General features: G+C 35.2%; 2 protein-coding genes across 2 annotated transcripts in view; both read right to left on the bottom strand.

Annotated features, from left to right (window-relative positions):
- LOC141529316 (dual specificity calcium/calmodulin-dependent 3',5'-cyclic nucleotide phosphodiesterase 1-like) overlaps nt 1-23,153 on the bottom strand; it is a 196,536-nt gene that overhangs the window by 17,291 nt on the left and 156,092 nt on the right. The window contains exon 8 of the mRNA XM_074245817.1: nt 22,898-23,143. Within this exon, the coding sequence (XP_074101918.1) occupies nt 22,898-23,143 (246 nt within the window). The remainder of the gene's footprint in view (nt 1-22,897; nt 23,144-23,153) is intronic.
- On the bottom strand, nt 197-2,125 carry LOC141529322 (uncharacterized). The gene is made up of 2 exons (XM_074245823.1): nt 650-2,125; nt 197-462 (listed from the first exon to the last, which is right to left on the bottom strand). Exons 1-2 carry the CDS (start codon nt 1,026-1,028, stop codon nt 197-199), a joined length of 645 nt encoding a protein of 214 aa, XP_074101924.1. The 5' UTR covers nt 1,029-2,125.

Here is a 23,153-nt window from a genome sequence, read left to right as displayed (position 1 = left end):
CGATGAATTGCACCAGGACGTTTGAAAAAATTTCTTCTTGAGGCATTTCTCCAAGGAAAATCAACGACAATTCCAACAATTCTTTATAGTCATCTCGGGGTTGTAGTAACTATCAAAAACAATTAAAAATTTGTCAGAAACAAGAAAATTTTTTTCTTAAAATCGCAGTTAAATCATACCTGTAAGGATTGTGCAATTAAACTAGATATTTCATTTTTTTATCCAAAATGATATCAGCAACAACAGTATCTTCAATTCCAGATTTATAATTAGTTTTATTTATTTCATCCCATGATTTTTTAAATCTTCCGAACATTGGTACGTTTGGCCCAGATGACACAGGCCAATATACTTCAAATGCACTTCTCAATATGATCTCAAAAATGTGGTGACGACATGGTAACCAGATTAACTCTCTTCCCAAAGTCTTTTCAATTGCCTTACATGTACCGTTATGAATTCCTGTATAAAGAAAATAGATAACTATCGTTAAATTTAATATTTTCAACAAATTGTAGATTATATTTAAAATCCAAATGAGTAAATAATTCTCAATAATTTCAAAAGTGAAATTCAGTAAGCAATAAAAATTAAACTAGAACGTTAATAATTAAATATTTTTTAGATTAAATTATCATTGATAAGTTACCTGTATTAACTGCCGTCGTGTCAAAACACATCGCCTTAACATAATTAGTAATACCCCATTCACTCAATGTCGATAAAATGGCTGATGTTTGATTGTCTGCCGTCCCAGAATTCATTTTTGGAACCCCAAGTAATTGTTCGGTACCAAATGCAGTTAAAATAACTGGTAGCCGTTCCACAGATTTTGATCCAACAAGGTCATTCAGCATTTTTCCGTCCCAATGCACAACGTATTTATCGTGTGTCTTAAAGTTGTCATTAAGTCCTTTAGCAATATCTTCTCTTTGAAGCATACGAGCTCGTTGAATTGAACTATAACTGAGCGTTGTATCTTCAATTTTAATACCTACTGCTAGTAAAACCGGAGCAATAATAAACATCGCATTTCTACTGCTGACATTAGCTCGGTCGAGTCCAAAAATGACTTCAGGAGTTAAGACATCAAGTTTTGCTCGTTTTGTCGGAATTGGAGGTTCATACTCTGAATCAGATCCAAAATTTGTAACTCCACTTAATGTATACGTAGAGAACGACTCTGATTTTTCACTTGGAACAATCGCATGACTGGTAGACGGTTGATCTAAGTCTGGAATAAGATCTGTTTTATAAATTAAACGAAGAAAATGTATAGAATTTATTCATTTTGATGACAAATAATTAAGAAAGGACTCCAAAAATTGTCTAGTCAAATGTCATCTAGTCATCTATGAAAAGTTACACTACTACCTGACTTTATAATAATTAAATATCTCAGATACTTACTACTCTCATCTATTCCCATCATAGTTGTGGTTAAGTTTGATACAGGTACATTATTAGAAAGAATCTCTTTATGGGTACCGAATTTTTGATCCAAATACAACTTTCTAATATTATCATCAAGCACTTTTAAGGATTTTTCGCTCACAATGTCGAATAATTGTTCAAGATCAGTCTGAAATTTCATTTCCTTTTGATTTTGCGCTGAATTCTTTTTATCGAAATTTTTTTGTAATTTTAACCATTGACTGTGATAGCGAAGAAATTTTTTGACTGCATTAGGAGCTCCACTAGTTGGAATCTGATTTTTTCTCCACAGTTCAATAACTTGGTCAACTGAATTTTTAGCACTTTGTTTGATTGAATACTTTAAAATTTTAAGTTGGTAGAAAAACACACGCATAACCTCTTTCACTTTTGGTAACTTACATTCCGAAATTCTTTGTAGAGGTATTCCGATAAAACGTATTTCTTTATTCATTGTAGGTTAATTGATGATAAATAAATTTATGTGATGATTATAAGACTTATTTAAAATGAATTATTTTATTACGTATTCAAGATGATCAGTTTTAGGAACACTGAAAATACGGTATTAAATGGGTAGATACTGAAGATAGTTGAGAGTAAAAAACATAGATGGCGTTAGTTTCAGAAGACAAACAGAAGAAGAAATGGAATTTAAAACAAAAATCCCCTCGAACGAAAATTTTATGTATATTTTGTGAAAAACAATTTAAAAATACGCACTGAACAAATTTCATAATAATAAATGACAACGCGATTAAGATTTTAAATTATTAAAGATAAAATTAAAAAAATATTATTAGAATAAAAACTTTCAAATGAATTTTTGAACAGAAAACATCTATAGGAGTTGCTTTTATAATAAAAACTCAAATTTGTCTAAATTTCCTTGAAACTCACAGAATAAATTGAAATTTTTCGAATTATTGATCAAAAACTAGAAAAATTGATATGCATTGATGTTTGACGATGAATATCTCGTAAACGCTCAACTTGATCGAAAAATCATAAGAGACCATTTTTATAGAGCAGTAAATTTCCTACAAAACTATGAGTTTCATCATTCATAATGATTTTTTTCATTGAGTTATAAAATTCATAAGAAATAAAAAATTTTCCCAAAAATAATCAAACTTTAACCGTTAATATCTTTTAAACGGTTGGGTTTACGAAAAAATCGTAAGAGACCTTTTTGTAGAGCATTCAATTTCCTACAAAATCTAAGGAACAAGATATTTTTTCAAGTAGTTGGAAGCGAGATATAAATTTTTCTATCTGATAATAAGAAAAAATAGAAAACTGTAAGAAGGAGGACCTTCCCGTTACAATTAAGAACTCATGCTTGGAGAGGCTTTCTTAGAGGTGTCTAGGAACCTATTTTTCAGAGTACCAAACGAAAAAAAAAATATTCTTTTTTTTTTAATCACCCTAACCCAGACTGGACTAGGGGCAAGTAGGACCGGAAAGGGTTGCTTTCCAAGCACCCAGACTGGACTAGGGGCAAGTAGGGCCGGAAAGGGTTGCTTTCCAAGCACCCAGACTGGACTAGGGGCAAATAGGGCCGGAAAGGGTTGCTTTCCAAGCACCCAGACTGGACTAGGGGCAAGTAGGGCTGGGAAGGGTTGCTTTTTAAGCACCCAGACGAAACTAGGGGGAAGTAGGGCCGGAAAGGGATGCTTTTCAAGCACCCAGACTGGACTAGGGGCAAGTAGGGCCGGGAAGGGTTGCTTTCCAAGCACCCAGACGGGACTAGGGGGAAGTAGGGCCGAAAAGGGATGCTTTTCAAGCACCCAAACGGGATTTGGGGCAGGTAGGGCCGTGCGCAACCGTCGGTAAAATGGGAATACTACTGTGTAAAGGTAGTAGACAGAGTTTGGCCACCAGGTGGCACTGAAAAACGGAAAAACAAACGGTGTGTACGGGTTATGTGCGATATAGTAAAGTTTGACATAAAGTTTGTAAATTTTATAACTTAAGTTTCGATATTTGTTTGTTGTCTTAAATAAATAGAGTACTAATTATAATCAGGCTCAAATTTCATTTATAAGTAATATAAGCTATCCCTGAAACGATCCTGGACTCCGGCGAGATTTCATTCGAGCTAGGGGATATAGATATTTGAGGAAGTCTTGTCCAAATCACCAACGGTTAAAATTCACTCCTTTTGGAAACCGGAAAAATACCCGTTACAAGCTATTAATTATTACTCTATGGGAACGATATGGACCGCGGTTTACCCAATACCCAGTTACTTCTTCTAATTAATTATCAATTGGATCGTTTAGTCGACGATTATTTCAATAAATAATAGTTGAACATTTGCTAGTTTGTACCGAGTGATTTTCATGGGGGCTTATACCCGAGAGTCACTCAATCGACCTTGCGGGAAAATTTTAACAACTAAAAAATTATCAATTAATAAATTAACATCTGAAAAATCCGTTAAATTTATTGTTGTAATTTTCATAACAATTAATTTAGTAAAATTGATTAATTTTTGTTACTTAAAAATAATCAACAAACTTTAATCCGTGGAATTTTGGTCGAGCGTCAGTACATTTTTGTGTTGCAGTAAATTCCAATACCCAAGGTCAAATAAAACTTAGCTAGCGAATGTTCTAGCAAATAAAATTTGAATACTTCGACTTGTGTCGAATTTTTTATAATTGAATAACGATTAGAAAATTATTAAGAATATTTTGTTACGAATTATTTATTAAAATTATTTTATAGTATAAAATTATTTTATCACGTGGAAATTTAGTAAATTTTGGGATTAAGTCCGTGAAGTAGTTTGTGACAGGGAATTTGAATTCCCGAGCGGGGCTTGTGTCACTGTTATCTTGTCGCGGTGAGTAGGGACTACTCCGTACCTTCTGAGCGTGAGTAGCTAGTTGTAAGACTCGTCCCCGGGTCGTACGGGTCGCTAAGTCCCCACCGCTGTCCCCCAGAAAATCTAAACGGGAACGAGATAATGGGAAAATTCGAGAACCTGAGAGAGAGGTTATAAAAGAGCCGGCGAAAACGAAAACAGCAACTTTTTGGCGGACGAGGCTTGTGAGTATACAGTGCCCAGCGACTATTAAAACTTACCATCAAAATTTACGTAAGTAAAAATTTGCTCGAGGCGTCACGAACGAGAGGAACGAAGCGAGCCGTTATATTCTAAATCCTTATTAAATTTCATCCCGTCAGGCCTTTAGGCTGACGAAATTTGTATTTGATCCATTATTTATTTATCGGCATTTACGGAGAAAATTTGTACGAGATATAATAAAGATCGAGGAGACGAGGAAAGAATTGACGGACCGAGAAGCTGAAGGAAGTTGCTGTTCACAAAATTTTACTTGCTCTTGGACAAACCCCATCGTTGACAGAATTAATTGGAACTTCAGGTAAATTGGTTATTCAGGCCATTCTAATCGTCATTAGGCCGAATTAACCAATCTAAGTTTTTATTGAGAATAAATATAATCGTCTCGGGTAGTCTTTACGTATTAGCAAATTCCAATCGAGTTAAGTTCGTCAAGGTCACTTAGTAGTTAAGACAATAGAACTTAAGACATTTATCAATTAACTGGAAAATAAGAAAATAAATATATTCAATTCGGTCTTTTGTTTATAATTATCAAAAATTGAAAAAAAAAATTTAGTTCAGAAAATTTGATAATAAAATTGAATAAGTACGTAGTCTAGGATAAAGGTCATTTATAGTCATGTGTAAAATTTTGGCAATTGTGGAAGGATAAATTTAGGTCGCTTGGCTAAATTTAACGAAGCAATTTTAATTATTGAGTTGAGGAAATTTGGGAATTAGGAAATTATTAAAGAAAGAAACTGTCAGAAGATATTTAGTGAAATTTAGTTGAAGAATTTTGGTTGAGAAATTTGGAAAAGTAATTCTGTAGATTTCGTGATTAGGATCGTAGGAAATGAATAAATTAGAAAATCGACAAGTGATAAATTTTGTGAATTTGATAATTTTGTATTCAGAGCTGTTAGGAAAATTTGATTATTATTTGGAATAAAATTTCGGAAAACTTAGAGATAATAAACGTTGAAAAATTTGAGTTAGCGTCCGGTGGACGATGTAATAGATAAGTAAGAAAAAATGATAGAATAAGGAATCCGTCAGGTTGACGTGGAATTAGGTTTAATTGAGAATCCGTCAGGTTGACGAGGGAAAATTTAGATTTTAAGGTATTCCGTCGGAGTGACGAGGTTTGAATAAATTGGCAAGGGCCAACGTAGGTGAGAAGTTCTCACGATTAAGTTAGTTTAAGTTGTAGGAATAATCGGCAAGGGCCAACGTAGGTGAGAGGTTCTCACAATTAAGTTAGTATTAAGGAAATTGTTAAGTTTGTAGAGTCGATTGAATAAATCACTTTAATTGTTATAAATAATTTTTTTCTCAGTTTTATTTACAGCCTTTCTCGGACTTCTCACGACCCTGTCTTTTCCCTCTCATGCTTCCCCGGTTTCTGGGACACCGTGTCTAAAATCCCAGTGGCGCCCTTTCTAAAGAGGAAAGGGGTAGCTAACTGGACCTGGGCTAAACCCCCCGGTTACAAGTTAAATTAAAATTACTGAAAATTGATAATTATCGGCGTGGACATTAAGTCCAAGAAATCAGTTATTTTGAGTCAAGAATATCACAGGAAAAATTGATCAGAATTAATTAAATTACAACAATAATTTTGTGTTAATAATTTTGAACGTGATTGTAAAAATTATATCGTGATTGATTTAATTGTCAGAAGTTAATTCAGGGTATTAAGACCTTTTGTTCCGAATAATTATTGTTATATTCTTAAGACCATGACAATAGGTTACTTTGGAATTTTAATCTATCTAATATTTTGTTACATCCTGGAAAACATTAAAATCATTTAAAAACGAATCATAGTTCAATGGCCCTAATTTTGTTTAAGCGACTCTAGAATTAAAAATATAACATTTTCATATATCAAATAATACGTAGAATTATCGTTTTAATGACACCAGAGTCATTAAAGTGGAGACATACACAGGGCTAAGATTTTTTTCCAGAAAAACATTTAAAAAAAAGAAATAAATTTTAGCTTTACATTTATTACAAAGGAAAGCCATAAAAATAGAATAAATAGTGCCTTATGTAAAAGGATAAAGGAAAAATATCTTTAACATTTTGTGTACTTCAGTTAAGAAAAAAATAGTTACAGTGACGCATAGAATTTATCATTTCCGTTGGTTGCTGTTTATTCAAGAATTCTAAAATTTACTCAATAAGATAAAGTTTAAATAATTTGAAAATAATAAATTTAAGTAAAAATAACGAAACCTTACTGAAATAAAATTTTAATAGTAAATAGTAACTAATAAGAGTCTAAATACAATTTAAAATAATTAATAAAATAGATCCCAACAATAGACTCCAGTAATCCATAAATAGAGTAAATTTTAAATAAATAATATTAAAGGTAACGTTTACAATTATCTAATAAAAAGAAAATAATCTAATTAATAAGAAGATAATTAAAATAGATCAATTAACTATGAAACAATTAATAAATACAATAAGAATAATTAATTAGCTAAATTAGAAGTAAAGTTAAATAGTATTACTATCAATAAATTTTATCAATAAATAAAAAGAATGTGTAAGTGGATGTGTAGGTGCGCATACCCATCCGCTTGCATAAGGGCGTGACCTGGCCGCTTTTCTTATAGAGAAGGGGACCTGGAGTGGAAAAGTCCTTTTCTATTGGATGGAAATCGTCCCTTCTAAGACCCACAAATTTGGACCCCTTTCTAAAAAAAAACTAAAACTATGGGACTCTCCGGAGAATATTTTTTTTTATTATTCAGTATTTTCCGACTCTGATTCAGACTCAGACTCATTTTTAGTTTTCTACCAGTGCAGGCCTCCCCACTGTGTAAAGTATTCTTTTATTTCTTTTGTAAACTTTGAATTAAATAGTGATTACGAGTCGATTTTCAAACAAATATTCATCTCCAGAGATTGTCCAAATAATACAGGTATTGTAAAGTTCGTTACATATCGATCTCAAAGCGTTTAGTCAATAAGCCTTCAAAAATATATGTTGTTAAAGATTAATTCTTAATATTGTGTCGATTAAACTTTGCATCACGTTCTTGATGTTTTATTAGATTTTGTAATACGTTTATATTTTCACTAATTTTGTATCACGCTCTCATTTTTATGAACTTTTGTAGTACGTATTTAACCGTACATCCATTTATTTGCTTATATTTTACAATTTATGTATTAATCGTAACTAAATTCTTATTATTTCTAAAATTTAAACCAGCTAAAATACTCCCGATCCCAATTTATAGATCTTAAATGATCTGGATTAAAATTAAATAATTTAAAAGTTATGCTAAGACATAAAAATTTTAATAGAATTAAAATTAGCAATCGGAATTTTGAGAATTGTAATAGTTAGCTCAAGGTTATTTAGAAATTGATTGTTAATTTGGAAATATCGTTTCACTAATTACTAATGAGTGAATAATTAATTTAGCATATTTAATTAAAATTATGTTGTGTCCAGGATTAGACCTGGCGAAATATATTTTTGGTCCAAGTCTTGCGACCTATAGACCGGGATCGTGAGATTGTGTTTGGAATGTAATAATGTTTAGATGGGTGGTTTTGCTTTGCGTTGAATTTATTTTAACTATTGATTTACAAAATTCTAAGTTGAATTTATTTTAACTATTGATTTACAAAATTCTAAGTTGAATTTATTTTTAAATATTGATTTACAAAATTCTAAGTTGAATTTATTTTAAATATTGATTTACAAAATTCTAAATTGAATTTCTGAATATAAAAATAACTTAATTTGTTAACTGCTATAACTTACAATAAACCGATGATCCCTGTTGAGTTGACCTTGATTGGATACTGCTGTGGGTTTTGTTAGGATACGGGATGTTTACTTGTCTCAAACTACCGAAGTCGTTATCTTTGTGCTGTTTCACGTTTTCCACGATATGCGGAGAAACAAATTGTGCGGACACTTGAATGAAATCAGGAAAAAATGTATCGACTCGAATTGAAAGTGAAAAAAAACGGTTGTTCTCAGTTACACGTTTTCCTACTGTATGTGGAGAAAACTAAGTATGCGGATACTTGAATGTAACTATAAAAATTTAATACTTGAAAATGGTACTGATGGACCACCGTTTAAAGCAAGTAGCTGTTAACTAACTGTTGAAATAGTTGAACTAGGACTGCCCTAATATTGGAACTGGAAGACAAAGTAACGAACTCTTCGTTATATAAGTGTTCCCTAATTAAGGTTCCACCTCTTGGGCCTTGGGTTGGGGCACAGCATTTCCCAATCAGGGTCAGTTTTCAGGGTATCATCCCTACTCCGTAATTATTTTGGGCAGGTAAAGGACTGCCCTGATGCTAGCTTGTCTGTGTGCACACCCACACACAAACTAACATTTTTTTAATAATAATAATTATATGTTTAAATAATTATTTAGCTAAAAATAATTATTTCTATGTTAATTGTTATTAACAATCTTCAACGTTTTAGTACTTATGATAATGTTTACTTATTAACAAATTTTTCTTATTGGTTCTATTATTTATTACTACAATTAACAAATATATTATTGGTTTTTATAATTGTTATTAATTATTAATTTTTAACTGTTATAATTAACAAGTTTGAAAATGACATATTATAATAAATATTAATATGTCGAATGTATTTTAGTTTATAAATTCATTAATTCGTTATTTTATTTATTTATTAATTTGTTATTTTATTTAATTTGTTAGTGTGTTATCTTATCCTCATTTGGTGTACACGTGACAGTATTGCAGCCCTGTACATTTAAGCATTGGATTTTCTTTTAACTATTGTTAACTAAATAAGTAACGAATTTTACATTATAAAAGATTACAAAAGATACCTCAAACGATCATAAACTATTATTCCCAAACTAATTTACTTTTAATGGTTTATGGATCGTTTGGGGTCCAAGGTTTTATGTTATCTAAGAACCTTTTTGGATTATAGTGATAAAAATATTAGAGATAGTAAAATGCATTAGGCTATTTGTGTAGGCATTTTTAAGCAAATAACCCAAGTACTTTTGAAATAACATTACTAATATATTTTATGGTTCTGGTTTTTTTTTTACCCATTAAGAAAGATAAAGTTCTTATCGGCTTTACTTGGGATTTTATGAAAATTTTCTCATCGATAGGAGAAATATATAAAAATTTGGCAAGATATAACAATTAATTACAGTCAATTTTGTTAAAGATAAAATTTATAAAATAAAAATCAAATAAGGTCAAATCAGTAGTGTTAGTGTGAGACAAGTGTGGGTTATGTGTGAGTTGCAGAGTATCTAGGTCTACGTTTGGTCACTGGGCTGTTACTGCTGTAGTTGGAGCGGGTTATGTGAGTGTGCTGCAGAACATCTAGGTCTACGTTTGGTCACTGGGCTGTTACTGCTGTAGCTGGAGCGGGTTATGTGAGTGTGCTGCAGAACATCTAGGTCTACGTTTGGTCACTGGGCTGTTGTTCTGTAGTAAAGTGTGTATAAGCTGCAGGAGTATCTAGGTCTACGTTTGGTCACTGGGCTGTTACTCCTGTGAGCCGAGTCAACGATCCCGGTATATGATTGGTCTCTGTGCGGGTGATTATAGGTTTAGTAAACGGGTAGACGCCGAAAGGGGCCCGTCACCTGTAGACGCCGAAAGGGGCACGTGTCAGAAATCGACGGGTAGACGCCGAAAGGGGTTCGTCGAGAATAAGGATATTGTTAAGTGTGGTTAGTGTGTGAGTGATTGAATGTTGTTAACTCGTTTTAAGTCGCGATATTATTAAAAATTGTTATTGTTAATAAATACTGATCGATCTTGTTAACTAATTATTTATTATTCAGCAGCACCTTCCTCCACTCTCTCTACCCTTAGATAAGATTTCTCAGCTCTGGACCGGTTCCAGGAACCGTGATTAAAAATCCTGGTGGCGCCCTGATAATTATATTGTTTGTTAGTTTTGTTTGTTTATTTATAAAATTGATTAGGGGCCAACCTGAGCAGGTAAAACTGTTACAAATACATTAGACATAATCAGATCTAGTCATATCTGATCAGATCTAAACAGATATAACAATATCTGGATTGAAAAATACATCAGACATAAAAGTATTTTATTATATCTGACCAGATATAACTATATTAGTTAACTCTTAATAAAAACTTGTAAACTATTTTACTAAATATATTTTCCTCCTAAATAAATATTTTATAAATGTTAAAAAATATTCATTAGAATTAAATAAATTAAATAATTTATTAGTTAGTAGTTAATAAATCTTTCGATCAGCGTATATTGATAATTAATAATTTGCAAATTTGATAAAAAAACTTTGTTCATTACGCATCGATCATGGGCACGATTCACATTACTTGTAGTTATTACAAACTCTATCCACTTACTCTTCAAGTAAGCCTCGTAGGTAAACAGGTAATGAATTAGTCTTTCAAGTATTTGGTCCCAAGTTCGGTTCCCGCACGCGTCGATTTTTTTTTTTTTTGATGGAAATAATTCTATATATTTATATCGGGCCATTATTCGTATATAATTATGTATGAGTATATATAATCTTTTTTACCTGGGTAATTAAAAGATCTGGTCAGATCTGATTATATCTGGCCAGATCTCGTCAGATAGAGACAATTTAAAGATCTGGCCAGATCTAATCCGTTTTTTCCTGATAGTTCCTAAAGATTTCAAATTTGGTAGCAATCTTTTACTTGTTTTGTAGAGATCATCTCAAAACACATTTCAATAAATTTTACTTCCAATACGGATTGCGGAAATGGGTGTTAGAATTTTTAATTTTAATTTCCAAACTGTAATTTCTATAGACTCTAAATTTAATAGGAATCTTCGTGTATAATCTTCGTTTCAGGTTCAGCTAAAAATGGATTTTATCAAATTCCAACTCCAATAGGGATTGCGAGGGCGTTAAAAATGAACAATTCTTATTTCCAAACAATAGTTTTTGCGGACTCAAAATTTTGTCAGAATCTTTTATTTATGATGTAGAGACCATCTCGACCAAGATCTTAAGTACTCTGCCCATACAGGAGTGCAGGCTAGTTGATTGTCGGAAAATTCATATTCTTCAAATACAGTACCTCCAGAGAAACAGGAAATTCCAGAAATAGCCTCCAGGGTCAACTGATTTAGAAAAAAAAATTTTTTTTACATAATGAGACATCAGCTGAAAACGAAGTTCACGGTAATTGACTTCACATGCCAGCTGTGTCAGAGAAATGTGTAGAATGGAAAAATGTTATCGTTTATAAACTAGAACTTTTTGAGGCATGCAATTTAAAACATGTCTATTGGGTGTCAATAACGTTTTCTAAAAATTTCCTTCCAATAATCGTCTATCAAAACATGTCTATTGGGTGTCAATAACGTTTTCTAAAAATTTCCTTCCAATAATCGTCTATCAGCGGGGAAAAAATTATTGTAAGGTTTTCAAAACTCAACATTACTGATATTCAGTCAACGGACTAAAAGTTTTACATATATGTTATTTTTGATGATCACATAACCGATAAATTTTTATTATGGCGAGATCGCGGATTTGTAACAGATGACAATAAATGCATTTTCCAAACATGAAATACAAAAAATAAATTTTGCTACTGAGTTGAATAGAATTTGTAAAAAAAAATGTTAATTTTATATTCTATAAAAAATTAATGTCACTGAAAAAATTTTAACTAACAGAAAAATTCGTCGCACTTGAAGCTAGACAGATTTTAAGTTTACTCATAAGACTTGCAATGACTTTAACTGAAACTTTAAATGCTCATTTGATATCTGTGTAAATTAAAACAATACTTCAAATTAATTTCAACTCTAGTTAATAAATAATAGACATAATTGCATCAAAAATCTTTACAGTACTTCCCACCACATTGAAATCAGTTTTCAGCGCTTTCGTTCGAATCATGTGCTATATAACATAGGTTTTTCTCAATAAATTTGGAAAGTCAAAACGAGAAAAATCACGAAAAATATGGATTCTTCTTTATTTTTTATTTATTTTTTTTTTTTTGTAACAAAGTATTCAAAATTATGAAAGTCATCGTATATAATTTTAAGTTGAACTTTACCTGCGAATTACTTTTAACCGAGTTGACTTAGCGAAAAATTATTGTTGACCTTTTTTGTAGACCGTTTAATATCCTACAAAAATATTTAGTTATTTTTACTACACAATAACTCGTTCAAAAACATTAAAATTAAAAAAAAAAAATCCCGTGTTATTTAAATGGGGAAATAAAAATCACCATATAACACCTCTATATATTGATGTCAAGAGCTCAAACTTCACCACAATTTTTTTTTCGTCATTTTGGACGATATTTTCGTAGTAGCTAAAGAAAAAAAAATTTTAAATTCTTTTTGGCCCAACCCTATTATATATGATTATATATCAGGTTAAAACAGCCAGGTATGATTAAAAATTTGTATACATGCTAATTACATACAAGCACATATGATTATTAGGGCCAAGACTTTCGCAGTTAATTAAATTAACATTTATATGTTTAACCTCAAATTTGAACAAAGCAGAAACGTCAACTTCTTGGCCCTAATGGTCATATATACTCATATGTAACTATATATGGGACTATACGTAATCTTGCATGGCTGTATATTGCTCCATATATAGTCATTTATAATTATATCTAACCTCATATACAAATCCATATATAATCATGTATGATTATATATAATTATATATGGAACTATTGTGACATGGGAAAATAACTCCCGGTTACAGAGAACTATAGTTGTTATTTTTTTATTATTATTATCATGATTATGTTGGCCCTGCTGATAGAATGCGGAGATTCGATGCGCCTGTGTCGTCCCAAGCGGCCTCCTGATCAGAGTGCAAAGCTCGAGGTAAGTCAAGTAGGAAAACGCGCCGAATTTGAATAATTAGTATGGATGAATCAGTGCACTATTGTATAGAGTATGAGATTGAGTGAGAGAGAGAGAGCGACCGTGAGACAAAGCGATCAGACGAACCCGTGATTTCAAGAGCCACCAACGACCAGCGTGATATCTGGCGGACTATGGCGAACGACGAGGGAAAATTTGGAATTTGAATCAACGAATGACTGCACTTATCGATCAACTGCAGTAAAGTGAGGCTCCGCCTGGACGCAGAGCTACTAACTGATCAGCGCATCGACCAATCGTCGATCGTGAGAAAATTATTTGATACAGCCATCGAAAACTACGGCCAGCTGGCAAAGGCCGTGAGCTGATTGGACGCGCAGCTTCTTGTCTGCGCGAGAGAAATAAACCACATGTTGCCGAGGAGGCAGCCATTCTAACAAATAATTCTGATCTGGACGCCGAACCTATCGTATCAAGGCAAAAATTCTATTACGTGCCATTCTAATTGATTGAGCGACGCTTGATTTTGTTTTGAGTTTAATTTTGCTGATTTTTTTTTGTTGATCGTTGATTTTGTCGCTGTAATTTACTTTTTGGAGATTAAATAATCAACGTGAGTTAAACTTTGTGTGAAGTGTGGCCAAGTTACGGTCATCCTACCCAGAAATACGAGAAAAACGCCATCGCCGAGACATCAACGCCAATCCCGTCAGCTTCACCGCCAACTACGTACCGATCGAGTGATTCATCTAGCATCGGAACCAAGGGGTCTGCTGCAGCCGCATGGTAAATCTGATCGCTATTTTAGCACCTGAGTGACCTCATCGGGACTAGCAATTAATTTGATTAAATTGTTGAATTTTTTTTCTTCTGAGTTATAATTTTTCTTTGTTGAACAATTGAGGTTAATGATTTTTGCTGATTTTGTTAATTGAAAAATTTTTTTTAATCGTGAGGGTGACGACACCCAGTGGCCCGGTACCAGCGGGTGTCCAAACTTTTTGTGTGTTCTTGACGTTTTCTTCTTTTTTTAACTTCCCTATAAGAAAATCGAAGATTTTCAAGAATCGGGAAGTTATTGTTTTCACCCCGTTTTGCCAAAATCGAGTTTTAATCAGATCTCGACGTTTTAAGGTCTCAGGAAGCTTCCCTGTCTACTCCCGCGATGCTGTGTGTGTGTGTGTGTGTGTGTGTGTGTGTGTGTGTGTGTGACCTTTTTATAACTTTTGAACGTGTAAATTACCTTATCATTAAATATTTATTTATGCTGGATCGGGATGTTGGAAAGAAGAAAAATGCTCACGCTAATTCGTGTTTTGTCGTTTATTCTATAAAATATCACAGTTTAATGTATTGAACACATGAACTTTTAAAACTATTAATAACACTTTATTTAATTAACTGATTATTTTGAGTCGAGTATTACTATTATTTGATTAACATCATTGAACTAGAATTATGATTAATGGTTATTAATATACGTGACATCAACCACCAATATTAATATTGGGATTGTTCAGAGCGATGATAGTTATTTAAGTTAACGAAATTAACATTGAAATTATAAAAGGTTGATTGCATGAATTAAGTAAGTTAATTATAACATTAATCACTATTAATAACGCGATAATGTTATTACGAGCGATGATGCGAGTGAAGAGCACTGATCGAAGTCTTTATGCGAACATAGTCACAAAAATCTACAGTCCCCAGAGAGAACCAGGGTATCGAAGCATTAAGTGAATGCCTGGTGTTTGGTGACGTCACCTCAGCCAGGTATAATAATGATTTTGGTTGATTACTGAATTATTGTATGATGCATCATATCTTATTAACATGTTAAAGACGGATAAGAGTAATCCCTGGTGACTGGAGATTAATACTTAAGTATAAGGCAACAGTGGAATGCCAAAAATTCCAATGGTTACCGGCATATGAGGTTACACTGGCAGCATTTTCTATAATGATTATTTAGCGAGTTTAAGATACGAATTATTATGATATACAAATAAGAATAATACCTGAGTTACCAATGGTGTTGAGCTTCTTAATAAAACACTTGGTTGATTGAGCTGAGCACAAATAAAATATAAATTTGGAAAGTAAAGTTGATAGTACACAATGCACGTGATGTTAACTGCAGCGTGTAGGTTGGTGTGTTATGCCGGTTGGCGCGCCGGCAGATGTAGACTTCGGGAAATGAAGTGCAGAGTGCGCGTGAGTCGCTGCACCTCTGGTGAGGTTGATTGCGGACGTACCACACGTTCTGGCGCGAACATGTGGTATTTACTCAACAGAACGGCTTGACCGATTTCATCGCGGTTAGTGCCATTCGAAAGGGGTTAACCAAACTTAGATTTCCTGAAAATTTGAACCGATTCGGACCAGTAGATTTTGAGAAATTGTAAAAAAACTACAAAAAAAATTTTTTTGAAACGTGGTTTTTTGGAATAACTTTTAAACGGCTCTACCGATAAATTCCAAAAACTAATCAGCTCTTAACACCAAAAAACCACGTCGATTGCCGTCAGTCCAGTCAAAATCGGTTGATTTGTTCGTGAGTTATCGTGAACGAAAGAAAACCGAAAAAAGTGTTTTTTCGGGGTTAATCTAAAATTTTCAGTTCGATCAATTGAAACCTGAAAATAACTTATGAGGATGATGAAACTGCGTCGAATGCCGCCAACCGCGTGGAAATCGGTTGATCAATTCAAAAGTTATCACGATTTGAAAATTCCAAAAATATTGATTTAATAAACTCCTATCAAACTTTTGAGCTCGAAGAGCTCAAAACTACACGAAAATTAGATTTTTGAGCTGAAAGATCTCAAAAACATAATAAGTGCAATATCGAGCGCTTAATTACGAAAATAGCGGGAAGTTGCAGGGATGGCCGTCAGGGTCAACCGTTTTTCTAGCTTTTTTTTTTTAAGAGGCACAAAAAAGATCTTCCAAAGACACCGTCATCATTAATACTCTACCGCCCATCTTGCAGCAGATAACGATGACGGTAGTGTGGGATTTTTACCCACTAAAAAAAAAACATTCCTCTCCCCTCTCCCCGTTGATGGTACGGGGAGGACTGGATTGGAACCGCGTTAGCATTACTTCAATCCAGTCCGTGCTGCGTCTCACGAAGCCTACTCCTGGCTACTGGTCTCTTTCTGCGATTTTTTCTGTCAGAAGGTGCTGTGCATAAACTGCAACAGCTGACCAGTTTTTCTCTTGTTCGATCAGATAGGTTGTCAAGCTGGAGGGGGAGAGCGTGGCGCCTATTGTCTCTTCGGTGCTGCTTCTGTAGTCCTTCTACCGAGCACACTCGAAGAATGTGTGGTCGGCGTTGTCAATTTTGTACGGGCAATATTTGCATGTCGGCTTGTCCTGTAGTTTCATCCTGTAGAGGTAGTCATTGAATTGGCCGTGGCTTGCGAAGAGCTGGATCAGAAAAAAATCCATGTCCCCGTGTTGTCGAGAGAGCCAGACGTTTATGTCCGGGATCAGACGCGCCGTCCATCTGCCCGTTTCCCCTGACGTCCATCGGTCTTGCCACTCCTGTTGCGTTTCCTTTTTTATTCTCGTCTTTGCTTCCTTGGAGTTGTCACCATTCCTTTTTGCGTTGTAGAGTTTCACTCTGTCAAGTGCTAACAAGTCGATCGGTGTGGCCCCTGCAATTACCAGTACCGCTGCCTCTGAAACCGTGCGATAGGCACAAGTAACTCTCTCTGCTTATTAAAATTTACTCTACCACAACTCTCAGCGCTCCTCGTCATTGCACTGCTGCTATTTTGCGCCGATGAGTCTTCTGTCTAAGTATGTCCGTCCATATCTCCGCTCCGTAGAGCAGTATTGAGTAAACTACTTCCAAGAGCACCCTCCTTTTTTTGGTTCGTGCTCGTATATAGTGTTGGTCATGATTCTCGACAGGTTGGAAACTACTTTGTTGGCTTTTGTGCAGGCGTTTTCAAGGTGTTCTCGGAAGGACAGCTTCTCGTCGATAACTACACTTAAATAACGCAGTGCCCTTGAGAATGTCAATGTTGTCCCGCCCATGTCTACGACAAACGATTTTGGGAACCACTTTTGTCGGGTCAGGACGACAATCTCAGATTTCTACTTGGCGAGTTGCAGGTGACGTTCCTCTAGCCAATTTTCGACGACATCGATGGTTTCCCGGACTAAAAGTTCTGCCTCCTCTGCACTGTCAACGACTATCGTTGCCCTGAATGAGCTTCTTGAGAAGTTTCCCAGCAATATCAAGCATGCAGAGTAGTCTAAATGACGATGGTGTTATAGGGGTTCCCTTCCCTTTGTCTAACAGGACCAATCTCTGCCGCTTCCTGGCCGTAGGTAACGTGCCGGTTACCAAACACACATTGTAGGCGATCATAAGTATGTGCGGATATTCCAGAGCTACAATCTTGATCACCGAGGCTGGGATGCCATCGGGGCCTGGTGCTTTCCCAATTTTGATGGTTTTTGCTGCGTCTTGCAATTTCTTTATAGTGAAGGGTGTTGTTTCGCCGGTTTTTGCATATCGTCTCTTTTCTCGCGGTGGGTGTTCGGGAAACAACTCCGCCACGATGCTGTTCATTGAAGCAGGAGACTTCGGCGCTTCTGGAGACGTCTTTCCAAGTCGTTTAGTGACAATTTGGTAGGCTTTACCCCAGAGGTTATTGTTTAGGTCGTTGCAGATGTCTTTCCACAACACCACTTTATTTGTTTTGATGGCTTTATTCAAAGCCTTCTTGGCCTGTTTGTACTCCATCGAGTATGTGTCTTGGTCAGGGGAACGTTTTGCTGCTCTCGTTGCTCTCCGACGTAATCCATGGCATTTTTTCCGAAGATCTGCTATGTCTTGAATCCACCAATACACCGGCCTATAGGAGCATCGCCTCTTCATCCGTGGCATGGAAGCATCGCATGAGGCGGTGATCAGTCCCATCACTTTTGACACTAAATTTGTCGTTTCATTACAGCTATTCGGAGTCGGGCTGAAAAGTAGACGAACTTCGTGTCAGAGAAGTTCGCAGCTTCTCTAAATCAAGCTTACTGACATTCCACTTCCGCGGTTGATAATCGTGTCGTGTTATCGGAACGGAAGCAGTTTGAATGCTGAATGTCACATACTGATGGTCGCTGCCACTATATGCTTCGGATACGGTCCAGCCTTCAATCATGTTCGCAATTTTTGGAGTCGCACACGTAATGTCGAGTATAGATTCCCGATATCCTGGTCTTCTAAAGGTGGTAGTACTTCCGGTGTTTAGCACTATGAGGTCCGTCCTTGCTGCGAAGTCCGCTACTTCGTCTCCTCTGGTGTCGGAGGGTTCAGCGCCCCATTCAGCTGATTTTGCGTTGAAATCACCAGCTACGATGACTTCCCTATCGAACTTGCCGATACTGTCCTCTATGTTGGCCATTTTCTGTCGAAACACACTACTCCCTTCATTGGGTAAGAGGTAGACGCTTACAAAGTAGGTCTTGGGGGTTTTGATCCAGACGAAGCCTTCTCCGCCTCCGCTGTCGTTCACGGTGACCTTTTTTGAGTTTTTGATCCAGATTGCTGCTGTGCCAGATTTATCGGCGAACCATGTATTACCCTGTATATTTAAATATTGCTCGCAGATAAGGCAGATGTCGATCTTGTCTTCAAAGATACGCTGGCGCAGAAGATTTAGGCGCTAAGGCGCACCTATTCAGGTTACCCTGTAATAAGCGCGTCATTTTTGTTCTCTCGTGGCTGCGACAAGTGCGGTGCGAAATACCTTCCACGCTCCGGAACCGGCTATATGACCTAAGCCATCCTGAACGTCTTTGTCTGCCGTACAAAGGAAGCACTTTGGCATTTCTACGCAATTTGTAGATTTGTGGTTATCTCCGCCACATTTATAGCGGCATTTGTATCTGTCAGGCCCCGTACAATTCTTTGTTCGGTGACCGAATCCTAGGCATTTAAAGTATCGGGTTACTTTCGCAACTGGGCGTATGCAGCAGTTAACCCAGCCAATCTTTATACGGGCCTTGTTGAGGGCTTTAGTTGCATTGGCTTCGTCGATCTCGCAGAAGGCTGCCCGATTACTTCGTGGTGTGGGTTTTGTCAAATTCACCCGTTTGATCTCTAAGCTGTCTTTGAATTCACGTTTAAGTGCTTCGCACTTAAACGTGAATTAATTTGGATCCGATATAATCAAATCGGGCCACTGAAGAATTTTTAGAAAAGTCGATTTTTCACTGATTTTTAATAATTTAGATCTCAGCTTCTAGAGCTTGCATGGCATCCGCACATCACTTGACGAAGCTACAAGAGGGCAGAAATGATACGCATACTAGTAGGCAATCTGAATAGGTACGCATTGGCACAAAACCTGCTGTGCCAGCGCGTCGTTGAAGATAAATTTGACTTCTGTTTTATCTGCAAGCAATATTTAAGCATCGAAGGTAAAATATGGTTCACTGATAATTCTGGCAAAGCAGTGATCTCGGTAATAAACTCGAAGGTCATCGTCGACAATAACGGAAGCGGAGCAGGCTTCGTGTGAAAGAAGATTCCCACCACCTACTTGATGAACATCTACCTTTCACTTAACGAAGGAATTGGTGTGTTTTGCCAGAAGTTGGCAAGCAAAGAGGACACCATCGACAAGCTTGATATCGAAGTAATTGTAGCTAGTGATTTCAACGGCAGGTTTCAACGTCAAATCGGCTTAACGGAGCGCTGATTTCTCTGACACTAGAGAAAACGAAGTAGCAGACTTCACAGCAAGACTTGACCTCATAGTGCTGAACATTAGAACTACCATAACCTTTGGAAGACCGGGGTACAAAGAATCTATCCTCGACATCTCACTGGCAACGTCAAGGATAGCCAACATGATTAAAGACTGGACTGTATCCGAAGAATACAGTGGTACTGTATTCTATCTACGGAAAAAAAGAGAGGAATTTTTCTCCAGTTGGTGAAAATCCCACAGTATCGACTATCATAAAAAAAAAAACACACAGTGACATCATTAACAGATAAAAAAAAACACATACACACAGATTCATACATACGAAGTCACATTCTCGTAGGAATAATTGTTCACCTTACGAGTTCCACTTTTATACATTTTCAACTTCCCGCTAAGAAAATTGAAAATTTCCAAAAATCAGAAAGTTATTGGTTCTACCCCATTTTTCGAAAATCGAGTTTTCATCGCATGCCTTATCGCGGTTGGTGCCATTCGAAAGGGCTTGACCAAACTTAGATTTTCAAGACTATTTGGACTTATTAGGATCGATAGATTTTCAGAAATCTCAAAAAAATTGAAAAAAAAACATTTTTTTTAAAAGTGTTTTATTTTGAATAATTTTATCGATCAACGTTACAAAGTAATCAGCTCTTAACCCTGAAAAGCAACGTGGATCGCTACCAATCCGGTCAAAATCGGTTGATTCGTTTGAGAGATATCGTGAATGAAACAAAACCGATAAAAGGCTTAAATAACTGCGTCGAATGCTGCCAACAGCGTGAAAATCAGTTCTTTCAATCAAAAGTTATTGCAGTTTGAAAATTAAAAAAAGTAGTGGTTTATCAAATTTCTATCAGACTTTTAAACTCGACGAGTTTTAAAGTATAGAACAGCTTTTTCTCTGAGCTCGAAGAGATCGAAATAATACACAAGCTGTATTTTTGAACTCGAAGAGCTCAAAAACGTCATAAGTGCAATTTTAAGCGCCCATGTATCGAATTAGCCGGAAGTTACAGGGATGGCCTTCAAGATCAACCGTTTTCCTAATTTTTTTATACGAATATCTAGTAATTACATTCGTAAAACACTGGGTTTAACACTCTAACTCGCCATATATCCTGACTAAATTAATTGATTTTCACCGAGTTCAATGGCTTTTAATCTTTCAATCATTATCTTAGAATAATATAGGAGGTTCTGAGTACCGTGCATCTTAAGCGAACCTTGCGCGAGCATCTGCTGTAAGTTTCGTATAAAGGAAATGCGTCAGAAATCAACAGTAATATTGACAAGCCGATAAAAACGCTAGCATTTAAGTTTTTGCATTAGTAGCTGTAATTGAAATCGAGATCAAGCACATAATCCTTAAAAAATTAAGTATTCTCTCAGAAACTATCATAGGTAGTTACGTTGACAATGATGATTAGAATGCAAAACTCATGTTCATTTAGTGCAACCAATAGTGCACACCTTATAACACTCATTCAATTTTTAAGAGAGAAAACGAAAATATGATCCTAAATTTTAATATTTCAGAATACTTAGATAATAAAATAAGGTTCAAGCGCACTACTTAACAGATCACTGATCGTCAATGTATTGCCAGATACACACATATGGATATCCGGACAGGCTCGGAAATATTTTTTCAATTAATTATTTTTACTCTGATTAAGATAAATTTTTTATAAAAATATCAAATTCGTTAAGATGGGGTTTTTTTCTTGACATAAGAATTTGGCAAATTAAATAATGCTGTGAAGCAGGAAAGAATAGGAGTTACGGTTATTATTACGTGAAGTGTTCCACATTCACGTAACAGGATACTTGGTACGAAAGGATTGAGAAAGGAATGTGGAGAGTATCTTATTCATGTGAGAGTTTATAGAATATGCCAGAAAAGATTCAGATACACGGAAAAGAAATTATATGAAACATTACAATAGTAATATCGTAATCCAGGACTAGACTTTTAGTATCTTGATTTTTACGATGCTGCCGTCTACAGAATACAATTTGAATTATTGAAAATTACGATGTTATTTAGTAAATTTTTTTTCTGTAAGAGCAAGTGAATAAGGACGCATACTATATGTTTTAATAAAAGAAAGACAGAGTCCAGTAGTTTGCGGCGCCACCACCAAAAGATGACCATCTACTGTATGGAGGGTCTTATTATGTGACTGAACAGAAGTTTAGATATCCTCTCCGGTAGCGTAAGGGGATAAACCTTGAACTTGTGTCGGAAAGGACTCTGGGTTCGATTCCTCGGTGATACAGAATTATTTTTTCGGTGACCTAAGCTCCTTTTTAATTTGAGTGATAGAAATTTACGATGCTGCATCGTATAAATTATGATGTTTGAGTTGAGGTCCAGCACTACAATATTCTATACTAAAAATTACGATGTTTTCACCTTAATTTTTCATATAATTTTCTTTCCGTGTAGCTCGGACTGGGATTCGAACCGAGAACCTTCCTACCCGGTGTATACTTAATTTCTCTTTCGCTTATTTTATATACATTAAGCCACACCGTCCATCTTACGGTAAGCATTTTTACAAATTACATAATGCTGTGAAACATGCTTACATTATTTCATAATTACAACATAATCAAAATAGAGACATTTTTATTTCAGAAAATTACTTGCTTTTGTTAAGGCGAGAGTAAAACACTACCGTACGTGCTTTGCACTATAAGACTTGCAAAATTATAATAATAAAAATAAGTTAAACGACTAAACTGTAGTACCTGTGATGTAACTTCCATTTTTTTGAAGGATGAGATATATCACAACAATGCAGTGCCAGACTTACTGCTTTGCTTTTATCAACAACTGGTTCCGAAAGACTTAGTAGATTTTTCATATTTTTTAATTGCTGAAAATGGTAACTCATATCCGTTGCAAGGACCATGTCAATCACTAAAGATCTAAATTCACGATAATCTTCTTTGGAGAGGTTATGTATTATATTTAACTCATCTTCCTTGAGGATACTAAAAAAAG

This window comes from Cotesia typhae, unplaced genomic scaffold, assembly GCF_013202065.1.
Source record: "Cotesia typhae breed Kobodo isofemale line unplaced genomic scaffold, CoteBio_Ctyphae contig_48, whole genome shotgun sequence".
In the NCBI taxonomy this organism is placed as follows: domain Eukaryota; kingdom Metazoa; phylum Arthropoda; class Insecta; order Hymenoptera; family Braconidae; genus Cotesia; species Cotesia typhae.
This window is presented reverse-complemented; position numbering and strand designations above follow the sequence as displayed.